The sequence below is a fragment of the Haplochromis burtoni genome, unplaced genomic scaffold (genome assembly GCF_018398535.1).
Source record: "Haplochromis burtoni strain Fernald_Lab_line unplaced genomic scaffold, NCSU_Asbu1 Contig_188, whole genome shotgun sequence".
Classification (NCBI taxonomy): domain Eukaryota; kingdom Metazoa; phylum Chordata; class Actinopteri; order Cichliformes; family Cichlidae; genus Haplochromis; species Haplochromis burtoni.
This window is the reverse complement of record NW_024582549.1, coordinates 84,056-100,711: the sequence shown is the minus strand read 5'-3', so window position 1 is coordinate 100,711 and position 16,656 is coordinate 84,056. Positions and strand designations below refer to the sequence as shown.

At 39.9% G+C, this 16,656-nt stretch overlaps 3 protein-coding genes across 6 annotated transcripts in view; 2 read left to right on the top strand and 1 right to left on the bottom strand.

The window, feature by feature from the left end:
• The first annotated feature begins 3,954 nt into the window (after positions 1-3,954).
• psme3ip1 (proteasome activator subunit 3 interacting protein 1) lies at positions 3,955-9,710 on the top strand. 4 transcript variants are annotated; one of them, XM_005934996.3, is made up of 8 exons: positions 3,956-4,051; positions 5,800-5,931; positions 6,023-6,121; positions 7,146-7,267; positions 7,604-7,737; positions 8,421-8,506; positions 8,701-8,892; positions 9,327-9,710. In XM_005934996.3, the coding sequence occupies exons 2-8, from the start codon at positions 5,805-5,807 to the stop codon at positions 9,329-9,331; spliced, it is 765 nt and encodes a 254-aa protein (XP_005935058.1). In that variant the 5' UTR covers positions 3,956-4,051; positions 5,800-5,804; the 3' UTR covers positions 9,332-9,710. The 4 variants fall into 4 exon arrangements, with proteins under 4 accessions (XP_005935057.1, XP_005935056.1, XP_005935058.1 ...); XM_005934995.3 differs by having other exon boundaries at positions 3,955-4,051; positions 8,704-9,710; XM_005934994.3 differs by having other exon boundaries at positions 3,955-4,051; positions 8,701-9,710.
• Positions 9,711-10,643: 933 nt separating this feature from the next.
• Positions 10,644-12,639, bottom strand: exosc6 (exosome component 6). The gene is made up of 2 exons (XM_005934991.3): positions 12,174-12,639; positions 10,644-11,587 (listed from the first exon to the last, which is right to left on the bottom strand). The coding sequence occupies exons 1-2, from the start codon at positions 12,449-12,451 to the stop codon at positions 11,041-11,043; spliced, it is 825 nt and encodes a 274-aa protein (XP_005935053.1). The 5' UTR covers positions 12,452-12,639; the 3' UTR covers positions 10,644-11,040.
• A 295-nt stretch (positions 12,640-12,934) lies between these two features.
• The window catches only part of aars1 (alanyl-tRNA synthetase 1), a gene marked incomplete in the record, with an annotated part of 19,398 nt that continues 15,676 nt past the window's right edge, over positions 12,935-16,656 (top strand). The window contains 4 exon segments of the mRNA XM_014337688.2: positions 12,935-13,084; positions 14,789-14,944; positions 15,121-15,309; positions 15,935-16,080. Of these exon segments, the coding sequence (XP_014193174.1) occupies positions 14,801-14,944; positions 15,121-15,309; positions 15,935-16,080 (479 nt within the window).

Sequence of the window (16,656 nt, the reverse complement as noted above, 5' to 3'; positions counted from 1 at the left end):
CAGTTGGCCAGTGTGTATATGCAAACTATAGAATCTTCCTGATTTTCCACAGCATTAGTTTAGGTCTGCACCTCTGTTTCTGTGTGCACTTTGTGTTCACAGCAGCAAATGACTGTATGCAATTGTCACCGTAGCTACCAGCCTATGATTCAGTTTCCACGACAACCCATCCTCTTCTTCATCTGCAGAGAACCTTTCGGTTAGAAACATGTGTGTCTCCAAAGACAAAGAGAGAGGGTGACAGTGAGGCTGCAATGCTCAGAGACCAGCCACATCGGGAAAGTAAACATTTCTAAAGCTATTTCAGGTGTACGCACACCGCCGAGCTCTGGTGGCGTAGGATCTGTCTCTTGAGTTATAAATCTAAACTAATGTCTAACATTTGTACAGAAACAGACAGCCAACAAGGGCATGATGCAGAGATTGGCACTGTTGCTTCTGGTCAGCTGGGGCCTTTCTGTTCGGAGTCTGCATGTTCTCCCAGTGAGTGTGTTTGTATTTTATTTATTTATTTATTTATTTATTTATTTATTTATTTATTTATTTATTTATTTATTTGAAAGTCAGGCTGATCAGTAACTGATTGGCCCTGGATGTGGATGGGAAACAGCGTGGTTATGTTGTTGTCTCTGCAAATCTGAAGGATCAGAGTCAAGTTTGTATTATGTTATTTGTTTATGTAAAATAAAAAAATGAAATTATTCACAGATGCAGATGGGGGATGAATAAAAGAAAACAACAGACAGGCTTCACTGGAATTTGGCATTCTCTAGAACTCTACTGGAGAGATAAACAACAATCATCCAACACATATTCTTTCACCTGGTCATGGAGACTTCAAAATACAGATATTTTGTTGGGTTGGATTCAGGTGACTATCAAGACCACAGCGTGTGATTCACATCATTTGGATACTCATCAAACCACTCTCAACAAGATATAAATGTTTCATCTTAGGGAAAAGGTTATCTCTCCCTACAGCTGTGTATTGACCTGCAGTGACCCTTCCCAAACACAAGTGGATCCAAACCACAGCATAACAGGGCCACCACATGCCCTCACTGCAGGGGTCAGATGTTCTTCTTTTTCCTTTAATTCCTTTTACTGTATTTAGAACTACTGGATTTTTTAAAGCCTACACAGATTATTATGCATACAAGTATTAATATCAATATTGATCTGATGCCAAATCTACTGTAATGTAAACAGAATTTTACTTTTACATCTGTACAAATCTTTCAATACATTTAATAAATTAAAAGTGGCAGATAAATAACATAAAGTCTTTTGCTCCAGCTGGGAAAATACACACAGGTATTGCCACTTTGGTGGAATGATAACATATCTGTTGTCTATCAGGCGGACCATTTTCTCAAAAGATTCGTTACTCGCCGTGCTCACTGGACACCGAATGAAATGCAATTGCATTGGTGATTTCAGTGCGTCTTCGTGATGTGGACGGATACACAGACGCGCGCTGTAGCCTACAGGCTCGCTATTATGGACGCCTGAGTTGATGCTGGATGATTCACGTTAGCATTGCATTGTTTTTCTTCGCATTCATGAATTAATTCTGCTGTAATTTGTGCAGTTTGAATACATTGTGTTGCTTTGTGTTGCAAACACACGGCACTCGTTGCATTTGATTTCTTCTTTATTACTTTCCGTAATTTAGATGTTGATCCGCTTTGAGGGGCAAGCTCTTCATCCTCTGCAGTGACTTTCTGTAGTGGTATTTAAATTTCGTTGTATATTTGTGTCCAGACTGCATCTAAGAAACTTGAAGCTGCGTGCTGCAGGGAACAGCGGCGATCGGTACATGTACACACGTGGTGCTACATGATTTTAGGGAGCGTCTGATTTCCTGTTGTTTTGAGTTTTAACAGTCGGAGCGATGCTCGTTAAATAGTGGGAGGCCAAATTAAAATACAAATAATTGGGCAGCCCTACTTTTATTTAGCCTGTACAAAATCTTTTTCTTTTTTTTCATGCTTGCATACGTTTACTAGCTGCTGCCTTATCGTTGCAGTCGAAACATCAAAACTGATACAAATCCCAACACCCATAAGTGGTGAACTGTTCCTTTAAAATATGACTGAGCTTTTAGCATTAATCTCCATGGTGCAATGCATTTTATCACAGGACCTGACAACATGTTGATAATATAAATAAATAATAACCTCGCTGCATTTGTGGAAGCATGTATAATTACTAAAAGGCACTGAAAGGCTCACTCCCCAGCTGATTGGTAAAAACAGCACATCAGACTGACTAATCAACCCACAAGAACATTTGGGTTTCAGTTATGTGCATGCGTTTTGAACAAACAACAGTTATTTTAGAGACACTATGGCTGAGGCCATTACTTTCATTGGACTGGGACAGAAAATATTGTTTTGTAATTTCAGTTTTTCAGCTTAGCAATCATCAATAGTTACTATTTTGGTCGTAGTGCATCATTAAATGAGGAATCATTTATAATATCTGACTTAACTTCGATATAATGTTACCCTCAGCTGAATAAAACCATTGGAATTGTTTTCTTTTCTTTCTTTAGGTTTTATTTATGTAGCACCAATATACAACATCAGTGCCCTTAAGGAGCTTAGAGATCTTAAAGTAAATGCCCTACTTTATTAGAGATAAAACTCCAACAATCACATGATCCCCCTGGGTAAGCACTTGATATGGCTGGAAGGAAGAACTTTCCTTTTAAAAGCAACTGACTTCTAGGAAAACCAGGCTCAGCGACGGGCAAACACTTACTGCAGCAGGTTAGGCTGTCAGAGGTTGGACTATTAAACCGGAACAAATTTTCAAAATATAAAAGTGATTCTAGAAATAAGTTATGCTTGAAAAATTGTGTTTGCATGATGTGAGGCCAGTGATGTCATCCACTGGCTTTTGAAGTCACGTGTAAGAAGCTGCAAACCTCGTGTTATACTTATCATCCTTTTTGCTTTTTGAAAGCAGATGTCACAAGAACGGGTTGGATCTGACTGTGAAACTGAAGGTTACTTCATGGCACTGTACAGTCATGTGATAGCAACTTGCCAATCCCATACACCGTAAAGCATAACATGCTTCTGGACAAAAATGGGAACCATTTATTACAAATGAAACTACATGTTTCCTACATTTGTCCAGCAACACTTGAAACTATCCGTGAAACTTTAAACTAGCCAAGAAAGTGTTTGCAGAGGGAAAGAATTAAGTGAGTGGAGGATCATTTTTCTTTAAACTGGACTTTGCTTTAGCAACACAGGAGGCTGTAGCCTGTGGGCGCCGCTTGCTAAACGTACACATTCCATCATCTGGAATCTGTCACTTAAATCGAAAAGGCACTTCAAGAGGTCATCGTGAACAAGACGAACGAGTAAAATAAATTACCATCTACCCTTAAAATGTAGCTGAACAGTCCTCCAAAGATACCTTTGGAGCTCATTAATGGATTTTAGGCGCCATCTTGTGATCAATTTAGTAACTGCTTACAATCTTATTTTTATGGGTTTACTCATACTCATTAGTTAATCTGAGAAGGCAAACTTACAGGGAAGGTCGAATATATACAACTTTGTACTGTATATTCACGGTTTTATCTGCAAACGTAATTTATTTGAAAAGCTTTAGTCTTTTGTTATTTTCATGCTTATTCCGTCTTGTTTTGACTATTTTTTGTTTAGACCTCTATTTATTTGAGGTTTTGGTTTGTTTATTTTTTCTGGAAAATGGAACTACAAATGGTGCGTATAATTAAGGGACTCTTTAATTATACGCGCAAGAAGCACACGATGTAGATATAATTAATAATTGACAACAACTGTGTCTACTAATAAATCTAGGTCATCGGTAATATTCGGTAGGCCTTTTCTGTTAAAAAATAAATAGAAATAATCTATTAACATATATTGAAAACAGAGCAGCGTGCGTTTAACAACAAAAAAGTGAGTCGGAACTTAATTCGAACGCCGTATTTCGCGACGAGCCGTCTTCAGCGTGACACAAAGATCATTAAACTGGAGCGCTAATCTAGCGAGAAGCCTGGATCTTGGTAAGGTTTATCCACATACAGGTCTTTAATCTTGATACGAGGCAGTCCTAAACTAAAGACTTCTTGGTCATGCATCTGAAAATATTTCTTTTCAGACTTGACATGATGTTCTGTTGCTCTTAAAGATTATTTTTAACGCTAACGAAGCTAACGTTAGCCGCGGCTTTGCAACGCACAAGGCATCTGCGAGTTCAGAGTTTGCTGCTCTGCTATATAGGCAAGAGGTCAGGTGTGTGGGTGTTTCCTTTAATCTTTGTGTGTCCACAGCTTTAAGGGACTAACTTTGTGTAGCGGCTGGCGTTGTTCTCGCTGTTGTGTGTAACAGTGAGTGAATCATCAGGGCCCATTATAAACCAAATGCTTCGGTCAGTTAAGCAGATCTCTCACTTAATTCACTCGTCACCTTATTTCACGTCAGTTAAAGTTTTAAAATGGCTTCAATCTTCATATTCATCAGAGGGCTAAATAAAAGCCAGAAACCACGCAGATTGGTACAGCTTAGTCGAAATATTGTGCAGTGGTGTTGTCCAGCTGTTGCACTTGTTATTATTGCTTTGTATGTGATGAACTGATAAAAATAACAGGCTTAATACCATCTGCTGTAATGCCAACCAATGAAAGCTGTCACGTGATGGCCGTTTTCATCTTTTGTACCTTATTTTTAAAGTCACCAAAATATTTTGCAGGAAGTGTGCAAGCCAGTAAATTGATTTGTCAGGAAACGTGGCAAAATAAACTATCGTGAGACCTGTTATGACACGTGGTTTGGAGATGTCGACAACAAAAACACAGGAGGCAGTGCTGGATGTGGCAGAGTTGAAGATGTTAATATTTTTACTGGGAGTGACCATGAGGGACAGGATTAGAAATGAGTATGTCCGAGGGATCGATCAGGCTGAGCGGTTTGGAGACTAAGTTAGCTGGGCAAACAAGACTTGGATGGTTTTTACATATGCAGAGGAGGGAACGTGCATATTTTCAAAAGATGTTGATGATAGAGCTGCCAGGCAGGAGGGAAAGAGGAAGGGCACAGAGAAGATTCGTGGATTTCATGAAGGAGAACATGCACAGGGTTAGTGTGACAGAAGAGGTTGCAAAGCATGGGGTGAGTGGGAGGCATATGATCTGATGTGGCGACCCCTAAAGGGCACAGCTGGAACAAGTAGTAATTGTTTTTGTTTTATTTTTTTAATGCAGAGATGGACATTTCATCAGAAACCTGTTCTAGTGATGCCATTGTGTTGTACAGTACCATGTCACATTTATTCAGCAGACTGTAACCTCAGGTGGTTGTAAACAATTAACACTTGTAAGTATTGGGAATACGCAGTAGTCAGCTACAAAGTCTTTTAAGGGTTTTGCTTATTTTAATGGAATAGACTTATTTTTTGCTGAGCTATGTCAAGAATCAATTAATATTCTGTGTTCTTTGAGGAAAACCCAGAGGTACTGATTGAGCAGTCACTTGTAAATGGTCTGTGTCCAGTGCGGAGATGGGACAACACATTTTAGAATGGTATTCAGAGCTTCTGTGTGGCTGTAGAGCAGGTCGTCTAATCTGAAGGTTGGTGGTTCGATCCCCGACTGCTCCAGTCTGCATACCAAAATTCTAGGGCAAGACACTAACCGAGAATTGCTCTCCAATGCGTCCATTGGAGTGTGAATGTTACACAGAAAGCACTTTGAGTGCTCAGAGTAGAAAAGCGCAATATAAGAGTCAGCCAATTTCTGTGTTTTATGTTGCGCAGTTGTAATGGAAGGAGCAGAAGGAACAGGTGTCGACCTCAGCAGGAAGTTTGTGTCTGAAGCAGAGCTTGATGAGAGGAGGAAAAAGAGACAGGAGGAATGGGAGAAAATCAGAAAACCTGACGACCCAGAGGGTAAGAACACATATCCAAAACTATACAAAACCTCTAAAGGATGTCCCACTGTGCATGTAACCCCTTTATATTTGTCCTTTGTACTTCTCAGAGGTCCCAGAGGAGGAGTATGACCCACGCTCCCTCTTTGAGCGGCTGCAGGAACAGAAAGACAAGAAACAAGAAGAATATGAGGAGCAGTTTAAATTCAGTAGGTCTTTGTGGGTGTTGCTCCACTTTTCATTAGGGTTTGAATGAACACTTTTCTTCTGTAATTCTGTGATGTAAGAGATAATGAATAATGTATTATCAGCAGTATGTGTCAGTACACTTTAATATTCAGTTTCTAAAGGTTGTTTTTGAACAGCTTCATAGCAAATGTAACTTAAGCTTTTTAGAGCACAAGCCACCATTTTTAGACATCAGTAAGGTCCACTTATTAATCCAAGTCCGAATCAGCCTTAAAATTGTCTTTGGCTCTTGAGGAAACTTTGTAAAGTCTGTAGATTTAATCTTGAAGAGTTTATCAGAGTTCCAGTGGTGTGAAACTTTGTGCCCCTTCCTGATTTTCTTGTACGTTTGTCACTCGTAAATGTTTCAGATCATTAAACAAATTGAAATATTAGACAAAGATAACACAAGTAAACACAAAATGCAGTTTTTAAATGAAGGTGTTTATTATTAGGGGGGCAAAAATCCAAACCTACATTGACCTGTGTGGAAAAGGAGATTAAAGTGGAGTAGATCAAAGGATCCTTAAAAGCCAGACATCACACTGTGATTCAAGGAAATTCAGGAAAACTCTTTCACACCACTGTATGTCAGGTTGGGAATTGAGGTTCTTCTCCCAACAAAATAATGGGAATAACTACTCCCATAATTTGGTGCTTTTAATTCTGATGAAATTCAAGATTTCAAAAATGTCTTCACAACTTGGAAGCAATGATTATATTAAGGGAAACAGTGAAATTTATTCTCCTGCTTCGAGTATCAGACAGCTTACCCCCAGTTTTTACGTAGAGCTTATTTGGAAAAGCTCTCTTCAGTTTGTTCATTTATAATTCCATATTCAACATTTTTGCAAGTGATGTTAGATTTTTGTTTTCAGTGCTTCCTCAGATGACGCTACTTTGTGTGTTTGTGCAGTTTTTATGGCAGATTGTCTCTGGTTTGTTTTCGGGGAAATGCAGTCACTCTCTTGTCATGTGTTTGAGAGTATGTTTCTATGGTAACAGAGAACATGGTGAGGGGATTGGATGAGGATGAGAGCAGTTTCTTGGACGAGGTCTCCCGGCAACAGTGTCTGGTGGAGAAACAACGCAGGGACGAGGAGAAAAAGGAGCTGTTGGAATACAGAATATCCTTCATATTCAAACAGGGCACTTGCACGGTTGAGATTGGAGTCGTAGAAGCCAGCATGCAAACATAAAACCAGAATGAGAGTTGCATTTAAGTTTGCGTTATATTAAAATCAATAGCAATTCGAACTCTCATTCAAATAAGAACTGCCTCCACAGCAAGATTTCTACTTCTGAGGTTGAGTTTTACATTCATATTCTTACTAGTTTGAGTAAAGCTTTCCAGTCTGCTCTCTGGTGTCTCCCTTCAGTTTTTAATCCCCCACTTTTCCACGCTAGGACCCCATAAGGAGTTTTTTTTTTTTTTCCTTTTCACCTTAACTGTGTAGCTTCACAGCGCTCTAGTGAAGCAAGCATCTGCAGAGAGCCGCAAAGAGCCTGAAAAGAAGGTGGCACCTAAAGGGGTGGAGCACAGGACCAGCCACCTGTCACAGGCCCATTTATTAGTTGGAGCTGTAAAGAGACGCAAGTATGCACATGAACATGCACCATCCTTAAAACGTGTTCTTGTTGTTTTCACCTGTTCTCAGCTGCATTTGAATAAAACGCCAAATCCACTGTTTTACTTTTAAGCTTAAATTTTAAAACTTACTCTTTTTTTCCATTTTAAATCATGCTTTTTATTTGTTTCTGTTTTTTTATTGTCTCTGTAAAGCACTTTGAATCACCTTGCTGTTGAATTGTGCTATATAAATAAACTTGCCTTGCCTTGTTTTTTAGCTGCCATTAGCCTCTGCCCTCCACCTGCCAAAATCCAAATTTGACTCTCCTTTAATATTACTTTGTAGCCAGAGGCTCTTGGGTCTCAAAGTGGAGATTCTTTATAAACATGCTGACTTAATGCTATCTTTGCTCAGGACACACTATTGAAAATGACTTCAGCTTTCTCGTTAAATAAAGGAAAATTAGTTTTTTAAATACTCCAGTGTTTTCACCATCTAGGCCCTAACTTTGTCTCCTTTTCTTTATTGTCTGGCTCAGACTTGTTTTTGTTCAAAGTACAGAGCTCAAAGAGACTAACAGTTTCAACAGCACCGACAGAGTTTGTTGATAATTGCCACACTCAGGAATTTCACAAAATTGCTGATATAAAAATATTGATTGGATCAGCTTTAAGTCTTGTTTTTCTAATCTCTTTGTTCTCTCTCCAAGTTCCTCACAATCAGACAGCAGTAAGAAACAGAAAGTGGAAATCACGGCAACAACAGCAACGACAGGAAATGGAGAAAAACACACAGGTGGGCAGCAGCCAGAAAAACACATTAATATGCAGCTCATATAATATACAGTGGAGTTTGTTCCCTGTGAGCCTGTTAAAAAGTAGAAATGGATGCAGATTCAGTGGACCACTCTTACTCTCTTTCCTACAGTTCAAATCACTGTGACTGTTGTATGTTGGCACAAGGTCTTACACTTAAGTTATGCTTTCCAGAAGAGGGGGGCGGAGCAGGAGCCAAAGATCAACAGACAGTCCCTGGCGTCACTGCAAAGCCGCCCTCAGCCGCCTTGAGCTCCGGCCAAGGCGTACTACACTTGCCGTCGGCGGCCGTGTGTGTCGGTGTTTTACCAGGACTCTGCGTTTATTCCGGCAGCAGCGACTCTGACAGCAGCTCGGACAGCGAAGGTAGCGTGGACGCAATTATGTCGCCGTACCCACGGCACAACAGGGCCTACAGATAGACATACAGCAGTATCCACACACAAACTGATGCATGTTGGCAGCAATTAGAAAAGGTGACCTCACATAACACATGCACACACAAACTGATTAAAGTCATTTATAGAGGCGTATCTGCAGGTAACAGGAGTTATTGTCAAGTAAGTCGTACACCTGCAACACACAGCAAGCAAACATTTTATGAATTCCTGTTGTTTTCACAGCTGTGAGTTTAACTGTTGCTCTTCGTCATCAAAGTTCAGCCCAGTGATACAACCCTAATAAACCAACTTTAAACTCTATTATGAGCTAAATCTGTGTATCTATTTGTGTTGTTTTGCAATTGTGGCACCCAAACATGACGCCTCCACCCTTCCTTCCCTCAATTGCATGTCACGCAGTTTAAGCCGAGCAACCAATCCCGCACTGCCTACCCTGATGACATCCTGCCCCCCCTACACTCCCTTCCCAACCCAAGCCGCAACGGCTGCAAGCTGTGCTATTGGCTGAGGGAACAGTGATTGACAGCTGTGGAGCAAGGAAGAGACTGCTTTAGACTGTCACATGACTCACACCTTTTAGCTATCTGCAGCAGAGGAGTGAGAGCAGGACTGCGTTTGGGTTGAATGCCGAGTCTGTTTGGATTGAAAAATTCTGTTTTTATTTGTGTGAAGTAATGTATGTTTGTTTAAAAGTTCCGTTATTCTGGGAAGATACTGGACTGTTTATTGCTGTCTCAGACTTTGGGGCGTCTGAGAAGAAATAAATAAAGAGATTTCCCTGTGTTGTGCCGTGTTTTACTTTGGAGTTTCTGAGAGTACAACAGAAACATTATATTTACAGGAAGTTTTAAAAATGGCTCACGTTTAGGAAATGGGCATGATTATTCCTTTTAATTTGGTGCCTCTAAAGAGTGTAAATGTCTGTTTTTCTGAGAGGTTATAGGAAAAGAGACAGGGATTCATCTAGATTTGATGTTTTGGGGGCCTCAGCCCCAGTCACAATATCATGCATAATATTAATATTAATGGTAAGCAACTCTCTTCACATTTAATAGTTGGGTACACATAACAATTTTAACTTCCAAACCAGCTTAACTAGTGGAATGACCTGTTGCAGTGACTAAGAATAATTCTGAATAAATAATGAATATAACACACCAGTTTAAGGGTGGACACTAGTTATCAAATATGAATCAAAGGGTCGATAATGTTGACCAGAATTTTCCAAAGTTAAAGTAAGAATTTTGCGAGGAGAAAGGAGAAACATGCTTTACATTGTTTCAGTCTGTTATGAATGGGATGTCACCAAAGTTCATGCATGTGAAGGCAGACAAGCTAATACTTTTGGCAATACAGTGCATGAAAGAGGTGGTCTAAAATAACATGCATATTTAACAATTGATTACAGTTTGACAGGCAGGGAATAATCTAATGTAAATCTATGAGGCTCTAGCTTTTTCAATAAAGTGTTTTCTATTTTTATTCTGTATTACCAAACGTAACTTTGTTTCTTACATTTTAAGCCAGCAACATGTGACAACTTCTGCATGTAGAAGGCAGAGATAGGTCTCTATGATGCCCTGCAATAACTAAGCTCTTTTTGGCAAACGCTCTCTTGGTGCCAAAAAATAACACAAAGTTTGGTACTCGGGATTGTGGCCCTGGGTATGACCCGTGGACATGATTTAGGGTTCATCAATGAAAACCAAAATAAAAGAGGGTTGTATAATTGTGTAATTAATGGTTGTGTAATTCTGTTTGTGACAGAAGGTGTAGACAAACTTTTTGTGACCAAATCCATCTGTTATTATATTGCATATATTGCTTTTATGAGGCTATTTGCACTGCCAGAGTGCACCTACTAAAAATATACCAGTTGAACAATTTCTCTCCAGTGTTGTGGGAAGCATTTAGTTTCAAATCCTGGGAAGAATATACATTAAATCTAGTCCGTTAAATAATTTAATGGGGAAATGCAAAGAGGCGAATCTCAGTTCATTTTTTCTTTTAATATATGAACTAATACCACACGTGGAAAAATAGATCAAGTTCTTTAGTAACGATTGGAAATGATCTACAGGAAAGACTATAAACAGAGGAGTTCGTGGTTCACTCAGCTCTCTGATTGTGATGGCGCAGCTTTGCGCACAGCCTTTGTCAGGGCATGCTGGATAACTGGGTACAGTTTATAGCATCCCTCAATGCAGGTCCTCACTCCAGCGGTTAGAGTCTCTTCAGTCATTTCTCCATCAGACTGTAGTCCAGAAATCTGGTTCAGGCTTGGGAGGAATGCGACAGTCAGACCACCCTGGTTCTCACAGCTTACCGAGTTGCAGCAGTTTTCCTCCATGTAGGAGGGGTCAACCACATAGGAGGTGCCATCCTGGCGCATGGAGCAACCGAGGACCAGATCATACATTTCGATCCCCGCATCTGCAAGCGCAAGAGAGGCGCATGTGACGGCATGGGCCAGAACTGAACCGCTGTTCTCAAGAACCATCACGTTGACCTCGATCTGAGAGCGAGGGTATTTGTGGAGACATATGGCAGGCTGCAGGCTCTCATGTAACATCAGGGAAAAGTCCTTGTCCTGACTCCCCTGAATCCAGGAGCCCCTCTCCGGGCAGGAAAATGGAGCAAAGCGCATGTCGGTAGTCAATCTGGACACAGAGAAAAACAGTTGTGGTTGAGTCTTTTTTTTTTTCCCCCTTCTTTTTTTTAAACTGTCACAGATATCAGTGTCCACTTCAAACTGAATGCTTTATTGGTATACCCACATAAGCTCAGTTTTCAAACTAACTTGGTACTAAATAATAGTTCACAGTGAGAAGTAATACAAAAACCCGCGACCCTGAAAAGAATAAGCGGAAGCGGATGGATGGATATGTCAAAAAGCGTTTTAATCCCCTTAAAAAAACAAACAAAAAAAACAAACAAAAAAGTGCTGCATTTGGATTAAGTCAATAATGTCTCCAGCAATTGTTTTGGGCAAAAGTTAAAATTCTGTTGCATTTCAATTGTTTATGTGGTTTATTAAAGTTTAGACTAGTTTTCACGCATGTGTAGTTCAGAACAGTGGGGGAAATAATTAAAAAAAAATCCAAAAATTCTGCTATCCATGTAAGACACAGCAGGCTGTATTTTTATTATGACTTCACAGTCTAATCAGCAGAAAACTATTTCTTTGTTTGTTGTGTTGTTAGAATAGTCAATATGCTTAAAGATTTAAACAAACAAACTCCATACCTTCCACATTTCATATTCGTCTCATCCTTCCGGTCTGTTTCTCTGGGGCCGTAAACGCAGCACATCAGCTTGGTGTTTCCAGCCTCCAAGTACGCGGAGCCTTTAGCTTGGCTCACCAGGCCACAGCGGACGAAAACGGGCCGCACGTCGACCTGATCCCGTCGCCGACCGTCCGCTCTGGGCCCCTTCGAGGGCAGAACCGCCGCCGGATCGCACGAAAAGAGAGACGGGCTCTGAGACACTTCTGGACCACGAACACGTTTGGTGTCAGTCGGCATGTTGAAGTAAATGAACCAAGCAACCGGTCCCGCACGAAATCTCTTCCCCTAGAAACATAGCATGCTGGAGAAATTCTTCCGCTAATATACGCACACTGAAGGATATTACATCAGAAATGCGAAATATCGAGTACGTACGGATGCAGCAATATTTCATCATTATTACTAGTCAGTTCGTATGCCATAAAATAACAGTCACAAAAAAGTGATATATGTTATTAATCAAGGACAGAATAAAATCCTTTCTTTTAAAAAAATGTAAATAGATAAATAACAACATTAGTTAAAAAAGTTAGAGTACTTAAAACAAAAGCTGGCATACATTGGGCTTGCGGACCTTTCTCACATTTCTCTACATCAACTAACATATTTAAAAACGACAACAAAAATCTGAGCTGACACCGTTTAAGTTGCATCAGCCAAAGCACAGAGGTTCGTGTCGCTGCCGTGGCGGGCTCGGTTAAGAAGGACAGTAGATTTGTCCAATAGGAATCCAGAATTCTTGACTTTTCTGTGTAGCCGGACCAGTTGGAGGCTGTCGTAGGCGTGCCCGCTGCTTGTGCTTTCCTTCAGTTTGAGCAGCGTGGAGTGAAGGAGAAGTACCTGATTCATTCTGCGGGAATAGCGGCTTCTGTGAGTATTTTCACGTGTTTAAATGTAGTTGAAATAAGTTATCTTTATTGTACTGTTCAGCAGAATAGCCTTTCAATTAGAGCAGTGTGCCGAACTGTCTATCTCAGGCTGAGCGCAGGGAGGTAGCTTGAGTTAACTAGCTAACACATTAGCCTGCTAACGTCAGATCAAGCTAGTGCCTCTGCCTACAATAACAATTATAGTCAGCTGACTAGCTTATATTGAAGACTGTCGGTTTTTGGTAGAACTTTAAGAGGAAATATGTTGTATCACATGACTGTCACAAATTTGTGTGGTCTGGAAGTTTATGTTAGGCTTGCGAGATTAAGTTCACTGATTTTGTGCCATGGAGACAGAGAACAGGGCTGTTCCTGTTACTAACCTGAAAGATGGGTCCAATATTTATCATCAACCTGGTCTCCGTCTACCTGTTCTATGATTATAAATGTCCTTATTTTGTCTTGAAAATGGACCATTATTTATTTCTCAAAACCACTGGGCTAATACTTCCCACGTCTCTTCTTTCTCTGTCTGCCCGCTAAATGCTTTGTTGTCAGGACGGGGACATGGGCTATTTGTCACCCAGAAAGCTGAAAACACCAGCTGAGGTTTGCTTTGGCAGTCAGTTTTCACCATTGGGAATTGAGCTCTGCTGCCTTTTAATTATATATGGTATCACATTTTAATGAAATATGTGTACTCCAAAAATCCACAAAGTGCTTACAAATCAATTGTAAGTTGCTTTTGTTTCCATTCTTACCTAAAATTGCATCTGACTTCATATTTAAGATCGCAGCATTGTGTCTCACTGGATTCCTGAGCTGCTGTTGTTTATGAGAAGAGCGTCAGGCCAATTAGCTGCAGCTAGGTTAACATCCACACCCTACAAACAGACTTAACTTTAAGCTTTTGGTGTGGAGTGGTAAAATCAAAACATGCACAATTACTATAATGACCGATAAACAATTTCATAATGTTTTGATACTTTATGGACAAAAACATATATTTTCGGACCAACACTGGACAGTTCTTTAACCGGCCTTTAAAAGCACTGACAAATGTATAATTCTTTTTTTTTTAATTAAATGGGATTGCCTTGAATGACATTTTGGTAAATAAAAAGGAGCTACTCCAACAGCTTCCAACAAAGTACAGCACTTGCATATAAAATATGAAAGAAAATTGTTGCTTCTTACGGTGAAAACAACAAGGTGGTTTGTACAACCCCTTATGCACCAGCCTTGCCAGAGCTCTCGCTAGTTGCGCAGTCATGACAGGAAGAGAAACCCATGGGAAATTGCTGATGCTGTTAATTGATGGTAAGCCAGTGTTTTAAACAGCTGGTTAAAAAGCTTTACCCAAGATGTGACACACATACACCTCTTCTGTACTTGCTAAATTAGTATTTGGGCACGAGCACTGAGAGTGTACCCTTAAGGGGACTACTGCCTGAAAGGGAAGAGCAGGCCTTAATTGTGTTCTAATAACTCAGTAGTAAAGTTGCTGTTACTCAGACCAAATAATCATCCACCTCTCTAAATGGGACCAGTTTCTGTGAGTTAAATTATTCGTCTGTCTGTGACCTGGAACAATTTAATTGGACCAAGAATTAACTTTAAAAAATCACTGGCTGCATACAAGACCTCTTTAAATGTGCTTGATAGCTAAAGTGTTTCTTTTCTCTGTGTGTAATTTTGTTCACAGAGCTTCTTCAGAATGGACTCCTCCTTGAATGCAGCTCAAATTCGCCAGAAGTTCATTGACTTTTTCTGTCGCTATGAGCACCCGTACGTTCACTCTTCATCCACCATCCCCCTGGATGACCCCACGCTGCTTTTTGCCAATGCTGGCATGAACCAGGTACACACAATGTCTTTCCCAACACTGCTTCCTACACCATGGCTCTTCTTTATGTTCCCACTGATTCACAACTTTTAGAATAAGCTCGGAAATCAGATCTAGCAAACTTTCTTGAAAAAAAACAAACTTTTTTTTTTCTCAAGATTTTTCTTTTTTTTGCACCTCATTTTCTTTAGTTCAAGCCCATCTTCCTCAACACTATTGATCCATCACATCCCATGGCCAGGCTGCGTCGTGCTGCCAACACCCAGAAGTGTATTCGTGCAGGAGGCAAACACAATGATCTGGACGATGTGGGTAAAGATGTCTACCACCACACCTTCTTTGAGATGCTGGGCTCCTGGTCCTTTGGGGACTACTTTAAGGTATTACATTTTCTCATCCTTCACATCAGTTTCACTTTTTTGTTACTTGTATTTTTAGTCCCACAGATTTAAATCCTGTTTGTTGAACAGTGCTCGAGTACACACACACACACACATATTGCTGTAGGACCTTTCACCATTTATAAATTTCTCCTCTGCAAACATTTTGTTTGCCAAGTACTTTGTGATAAATGTATAACTAGGCAATATAATCTGCTCCCTCTCAAGTGACTCTACCAACTTCTTTGCCTTGGACAGCAGCTAGCAGTAGCTGTTCAGCTCTGTAGCATTGGTGAGCTCATTGTAAAGGCACAGGAAAAAGGCACTTTCAAAATAAGAGTGAGGGGATTGTCCACTAGTAAAAACATACATAGTGTCATTATCTTAGGTAAGTAGAGATAATTCTAATACAAAAATGCTTGAACATATGAGCCTGGGGCTCATCTAATTCTTTTTATATTTTCGGTTGAAGTGGTTAAAGTTGATCTATGTGAGAATCTTGCTGTTCTCTCCTTTTTGTCAATGTTGCTTGTTATATTACAATGACATATTCATTATCATTATTAATGGATAAGACATTGCCTAAACAGCTCTAAATTGTTATTGCATCATTTTTGCTCTCCAGGAATTAGCCTGTAAGATGGCCTTGGAGCTGCTGACTCAGGAGTTTGGTATTGCTTTAGAGCGCCTGTATGTCACCTACTTTGGAGGTAATGAGGATGCAGGCCTGGAGCCTGACCTGGAGTGCAAACAGATCTGGATGGACTTGGGGTGAGTGAGCCTTGGGAGCATTGACTGTATGTAAAAATAGATAAAGCTTGTGATGCAAAAAGTGAAACGAGTTTGCAGGTTTAAGGCACTTCCAATCTTTTTAATGGCAAGAAAGAGGCAGCGACATTTCTGTACAATCAAAATGAGCTATAATCTGATATATATATTTATATATATATACACACACACATACATACATACTAGGGATGCAACGATACACAAAATTCACGGTTCGGTTCGATACTTTTTTGATACAAAAAAAATGTTCATGCTTTTTTAATTTGTCATTTATTAAAATTATAAATATATATTTTAACTCAAAAGTACAGTTTTTAAATTGAATGTTGCTGAAACAACAAAGTAATAAAAAAATTAATCTATCTGATCGAGAAATCGCTCATCTTTGGAAAAGAGAGTTTATTACAGAGAAATGGCTCTTTCCAAAATAAAAGCTATACTATACGCTATATTCTCAGCAGCATATTAAACATATCAGGTCCCCATAAGGAGAATCATGTGCTAACGGCTGTCTAAATGACTCGGGTAAAGTTTGTAGCATGCGTGCTTGTTGTTTTT

Excerpts from the sequence above, each read along its gene's own strand:
- psme3ip1 (XM_005934994.3), top strand. The coding sequence starts at position 5,805 with ATGGAAGGAGCAGAAGGAACAGGTGTCGACCTCAGCAGGAAGTTTGTG. Across the intron at positions 6,122-7,145 it reads TGAGGAGCAGTTTAAATTCA|AGAACATGGTGAGGGGATTG; the intron begins GTAGGTCTTTGT and ends CTATGGTAACAG. Across the intron at positions 7,268-7,603 it reads AGGAGCTGTTGGAATACAGA|AGCGCTCTAGTGAAGCAAGC; the intron begins ATATCCTTCATA and ends GTGTAGCTTCAC.
- exosc6 (XM_005934991.3), bottom strand. The coding sequence starts at position 12,451 with ATGCCGACTGACACCAAACGTGTTCGTGGTCCAGAAGTGTCTCAGAGC. Across the intron at positions 11,588-12,173 it reads ACGAATATGAAATGTGGAAG|ATTGACTACCGACATGCGCT; the intron begins GTATGGAGTTTG and ends CTCTGTGTCCAG.